Here is a 6,000-nt window from a genome sequence, read left to right on the forward strand (position 1 = left end):
TTAAGACTTTTCTAACCCCAAATGATGTTTTTAGGAGAGGGAATGCAAGCCCAATAAGGATTCTAAGAGAGAGAGAGAGAGAGAGAGATTTGAGCACCGGTCTTGAGCCTGAGTAGTCCAAATCCAGCCAAGTCTACCATGGACCGGGTTGAGCATGGAAAATTAGCCCAAGAATTTTCATGCTTGGGTAGTTCAGTTTGGACTCTTTATTAAGCGGGCCAGCCCAACACAACCTATTTGTATGATTCTAAGCTTGTATCTTGTAATATGTACATGCGAGCATACATCCAATCATATATATATATATATATATATATATAGGGATGAATCCCAGCAATACTGAATTTTTCTTAGCCTAACAATACCCACAAATTGGCCCAAATACTAGGATTGGGTTTGGGCAAAGTTCTAGGCCCATTAGAGATAAGATTGGGCTGAAAATTTATCAATGTGATCGTATTTTCCAAGAGAAGATGTGGGTCATACAAAGGATTCGGGTCGTGGATAATCTTACATAGGCACGTGTCATACTTAATCGACTTATCTGACGTGACAGACTCGAAAACCGTAGATGTGCTTTTCTCCGAATTCTAAACTGCATTTTTTAAAAGGAACCATAATTCGGTATCTCGAGGAGAATTTTTCAGCACTCGATTCCTTTCAAATACTTTTGTCCCTTAGTTTGACCAATAAAAGGTGTTGTAGCCATCCAATACCCATCAAATATCATACGACCGACAAACACATCTTTCACAATGCTTAACACAGTTATCCCATTTAAACGGCTTAGAATGACGTACTATAAATTTAGTCAACAACGCGAAGTACAAAATCAATATTAACGATAATTTAAACAAAGATATCCGTTACCTAACGGTTAAATTCAAATAAAAATGAAGAAAACCACAACGTGTAAAAGAATCAGGAAACGAGCTGGACCCACCGAGCGACACTTGGCACTCCCTGATTAACCGCAAATGCCATGTAATACCCTGGTGGGGCCACCTTCGCATCTGGTGGTGCTGTACAACTAATCTTATACCTTCCTATACCGTCGGATTGAGGTACTGCGGGCGTAGCGGTCAATTTTACCAATCTCTGCCCTTGCGAGAACGAATGAGTCGCAAATGGTGGATTTCCCAAATTAACCTCAATCATCCCCACAACACTCAGAGGGACCGACACAACAACATCAAAAACCTCTCCGTAACGTAACGTATCGGGGGATTCTTCAATAACCGGCCGAAGATTTGCACGATCAGAGGAAAGATATTCAGGTGAAAAGGCTTCAATTCGTAATTCCGTCGGAAAATCATCGGAAAACTTGTAGAAGTAATGAGGATTACTTCCGGCGATTAAAACTCTCCCGTCCGGTAAAAGATTCGCCGTCGAATGGTACATTCTCGGTATGGTTCCGGGATTCAATGTCATGAACCGTAAACCGGTCGGTTGAGCCGGTCGATACAGAAGAGGATACAAACACGGGTTCGAACCCATCTCAAAGCCTTGCGTGCCGGCTTGAGCGCCATTTATGATCAAAACTTCACCTGTAGGGAGCAAAACCATATCGCCCATGACCCGACCGAAAGGCATGTCCTCCATCTCCCAAACTGGATCCGGATCCGTTGCTACAATGCGCCCGCAGCTACCATGCGCAGGTGTGTCTACGCTCTTCTCAATAAACGCTCCGTATTGCGCTCCGCCACAAACAACAATCACAGCCGTCGAATAATCCCCTTCAAGTGCAAGCATAACCGAAGATCCCGCAGATGGATAGTTACGTGGACCACCATCCAACGGTGGATAATCGCGTACAATTGAATTAATTATGTAATCGTATAGAACGGCTTTATTATTCGCGAAGATGAAAAGGTGGCCATTAGGGAGGAGATGAACGTAAGGATAGAGATTGTCCATCTGATTATCCTCCATGTCAGCAAGAAAAGGTAATTGAACGACACCTGTCTTGGGAGGGTAGAATTCCACACTATTAGAGGCTCGACCACCGACAATAATGACCGAACCATCCGGTAAAATCTGGTTAGTCGCATACCACCTGCCGGTTGCCAGTTCAACATCTTGTAACTCTTCCCAGTCGCAGAGTTTATTGGGCTCGCAAGGGACGAACTTTCGGATTTTTGTTAATCCATCAAGATCACCTCCAGTTTGTAAGAGTGTACCATCAGGGAGGAATTGTCCGGATGAGCACCACGTGTCCGTTTGAATCATCAACGGTCGGATTTGATTGGTTGTGGGGTCAAAGAGAACTGAGTGAGCGTAGCAATCGCGTTTGATAACTTTGTCTTTAGGGTCGTAACGGCAGTGACCCTTACGGAGCATTTTTCTAGAGGGGCCGATGTTGGTGCGATCTAAGAGGATAACGGTGCCGTAACGGGTAACAGCTGTGTGCATGGACGCTATACCTGCATTTGAAACAAGAAGTTCCCACGTTCCAGGTAGGGTGGCACGTGTGACAGGTTGAAGTGCTATACAGGAGACAGATATGAGAAGCCATGTCCACAGCAATCCCATTGAGAGAGAGAGACAGAGACAGAGAGAGAGGAAGAGAGGAAAGTGGCGTTTTATTGTTTTAGTTCTGTAAAATAATACACGTAGAGCTTTTGTTGATACGATACCTTGCATAGTGACTTAACGAATTCGCAGAAATTAAGCTCATGTGGGTAAGTGGGCCGCACAGTAGTTGGAAAATTCCAATGTCCAAGAGGAACAAGAGACTGGGCCCACCTAGTCATCGTTATCGTACCTATCCCTTTATGTTTTGTGGGAGCGGATGGATCCTCTATGGTACTACTTTCCTGTAGTTCCTTTTGCTGATTTCTCTGCCGTCTGATTGACCACTTTTGAAAATCAATAACACCCAAATCCTTTTATTTTGTAAGAAATTGAAAGAAAAATTAAAAATAATTTATTTTTTTTAAAATCATGATCAAAGATTTTGAAAACCAACGGTCACCAAACTCTTAAATCTACACGGCATTGATTTATTGTTGGCTTTGACGTGTCCCAAATCTTTACTGGCTAAATCCAATATACGGAACTTTAGAAAACTTAAGGAAAGAAATACTAGAGAGGATCCACTCCCATGTTTCGTTTAACATCAATAATACTTTAATTTAACACTAAGGAGGGTTACACATACCAAAAATATTCTTTTTATCCACTTAAACGAGATTCTCAATGCATACAATCTATCAATCACTTAATGAAATAAATTTGTTTTCTTTATGCACCTGCCCCCAATCTCTTCTTCTTCTTCTTTCTTTTTCTTTCTAATTTTCTTTTTTGCGTTTAAAAATCTTTAAGAAAAATTTTAAATGTTGATCCCACTTGTTTTCCGTACTCTAAAACCTCCAATTAAGTCGAAGTCATTTATATGAGAAAGTTTTGTTTGGTAGGTACATGTCGAATATATTTTATAATATTCGGTAAATACCAGTCAAATTGATTTTGTAATGTTCGATAAGTACCTATCAAATCTATTTGGTAATATTCGATAGGTACTTACTAAATTTGCTAAAACAAGTTCGATATGAACCTATCGAACAAATCTGACAAAAATCTATGAATTCTTTGATTCAAAATAATTGTTTTTAAGATTTTACTAGTGGTTTTTTCACCTATCAAATATATTTGGTAATATTTAGTATGTACCTACTAAATTTGTTAAAACAAATTCGATCTGAACCTATCGAACAAATCTGACAAAAATCCTTGAATTCTTTGATCCTAAATCGTTGTTTTTAATGTTTTATAGGTGATTTTTTCACCTTCCTTCATGTGTGTGTGTGTATAAAGAGAGAGAAGAAGAAGAAGAAAAAGAAATTGATGTACGATATGTTAGATTGTGCGTTCTTTTTACATTTTATAGTCAGGTGGGTACGTAGAGTATTTTTGGTTTGTGCAAATAGTCGCTCCCTTAATAATATCGAAAACAAAGAGTTTCCACTTTTCAAGTTTCTAATCAACAAATAACTCTTGATAGTGATTTTCTATCATTAAAAAAGAATGCCATGTGTTAATGCCTTAAGGAACTTAAATCAAATGGTAGAAAATCTTCAATCATGCCATTTTTTTCGTCCAAATATTCATTAGATTAATGTTGGAATGAGATTTGAGGAAATTCATTCTGATCACAGTTTAGTGTCTAACGCAATGTCCTACGAAGTCACTTTAACAAAATTATTCTTTTCATTTTGCCAATGGAAAATGCTGTAGTAATCTTAAAATTGACATTGATTCTCACAATGCTAATGTGGATGGATGCACGAAACCATAGATGCTTTTCATTGATATACGGGTGAAAAGCATCTATGACCATGTATGCACTCCACATCAGCATTGTGAGAATTAATGTCAATTTTAAATGTTACTCCAACATGACTCTTTACCAATAGGCCCACAATAATGAATAGTCGTGCTGGAGTGACCTCAATTTACAGTTTGCTGACTTAGAGTTGCGCACATAACCATAGATGCTTCTCATACGTATCTCAATGAAAGCATATATGGTTCTGTACACACCTCCCCATCGGCAAAGTGTGAATTGAGGTCTAAAGTGACTCGAGCATTATTCAATAATGAACTCTCTAGCAAGTTGAGAATATGGGTAATTAGAGATGTGTCATGACATCATTTTATGGTAAAGTTTGCCCCATAGTCACTCCTGTGAAGCAACACTGACTGCACCTCAAAATACCACATAACACACTATTACGATAATTTCACGATCCGATGGGAGTTTCATTGGCAATTTTAGTAGTAGAAAGTTATACTCATGGATCGAGACTCATTAATAAAAAATACATTTGGTTTCTAAGTTTATGAAGGAAAAATAATTACTCAAATCCAATTATCATAGATTCATTCATTTATGTCTGATCATGACTTCTAACAAAAAAGTAAGAATTTCCATATTTCATGCTAGCCTTAAGCGTTCCAACAAAGCACATGAGTTCAAAACTTAAACTGGTGTTTGCGTGCATGACACGTACGTCCAAACCTGATGGTGTCAAGGGCTTTATATGCCAAGCAATTGCGACATAAAAGAGATCTTATCGTCACTAGACTCGTGAAAGGCTTGCATTTAAACAACTGTTACTCAAGATTGTGACTTTTTAACAAACAAGTGAGAACTTTGCATTTCATCTCAGAACAATGATGGCATTGTGTAATTTCCTTTTATTTGACCATTCGATCCTCTATATATTTAGGATCTCTCATCCATTCTTGTTGTGCAACAAGCCCTTGTGGGGTATGGTCCACTTGTTGCAAGTTGAGTAACAAACATTCAACATCAATGGTGTCCCTCATCAAAGGCCAAGCTCCCATTTTAGAACTTGTGCCTTTTGACAACTGGTGAAAGGAACTTTAGAGCTTGGAGGCTCATATTCTAAGGAGGAATAAATAAAAGAGGACCACAATATGTGTGAGTGGATCCAAATGATGCCAATTTTATTTTTAAGATATTAAAAATCCCAATATGCATGCGTCTCTCTTTTCTTATTAAAAAGTTTAAGCTAGCATGATATTGCTGGACTTTTGTTTAAGAATCTTGGAATCAAAGCGAAGATAAGTGAAACAGATAAAGGTAAAAGATATGCTCTTTTTGATAAAACCACAGCTACGCTAAGCGCACTTGAGTTTGAATCATCGAATCGATAGAGTCTTGAATGTAAAGTACTCTATTAAAAACTCGTGAACATTTTTATTTTTTTGTAGGATTAGGGATTTTAATTTAGTCGGTGATGTGGACATACCCCTCCACCTTTTAGTGAATATTTGAGATACTCCACGAGTGTTGATTTTGTAGCTCGACCTGACAGGGTAACTTGAAAACTTATAACATGTGAAGTTGTGTATCCCGAGGGAAAAAAATCTACGGTTCTTGCAAGGTACACATTCGTTGAGTTTTTTGAGTCACCCGGTCAGGTTGAGTTACAAAATCATTACACTTCAAACAAATGACATACGTATAAATGA

The 6,000-nt window shown here is 38.4% G+C and overlaps 1 protein-coding gene across 1 annotated transcript; it reads right to left on the minus strand.

The window, feature by feature from the left end:
- Positions 1–738: 738 nt before the first annotated feature.
- On the minus strand, positions 739–2,782 carry LOC147399625 (glyoxal oxidase-related protein). The gene has a single exon (XM_086445063.1). The coding sequence runs from the start codon at positions 2,641–2,643 to the stop codon at positions 922–924; it is 1,722 nt and encodes a 573-aa protein (XP_086301189.1). The 5' UTR covers positions 2,644–2,782; the 3' UTR covers positions 739–921.
- Between the last annotated feature and the right edge of the window lie 3,218 nt (positions 2,783–6,000).

The sequence above is a fragment of the Akebia trifoliata genome, chromosome 6, assembly GCF_017979445.1.
Source record: "Akebia trifoliata isolate Shusen 1 chromosome 6, ASM1797944v1, whole genome shotgun sequence".
In the NCBI taxonomy this organism is placed as follows: Eukaryota; Viridiplantae; Streptophyta; class Magnoliopsida; order Ranunculales; family Lardizabalaceae; genus Akebia; species Akebia trifoliata.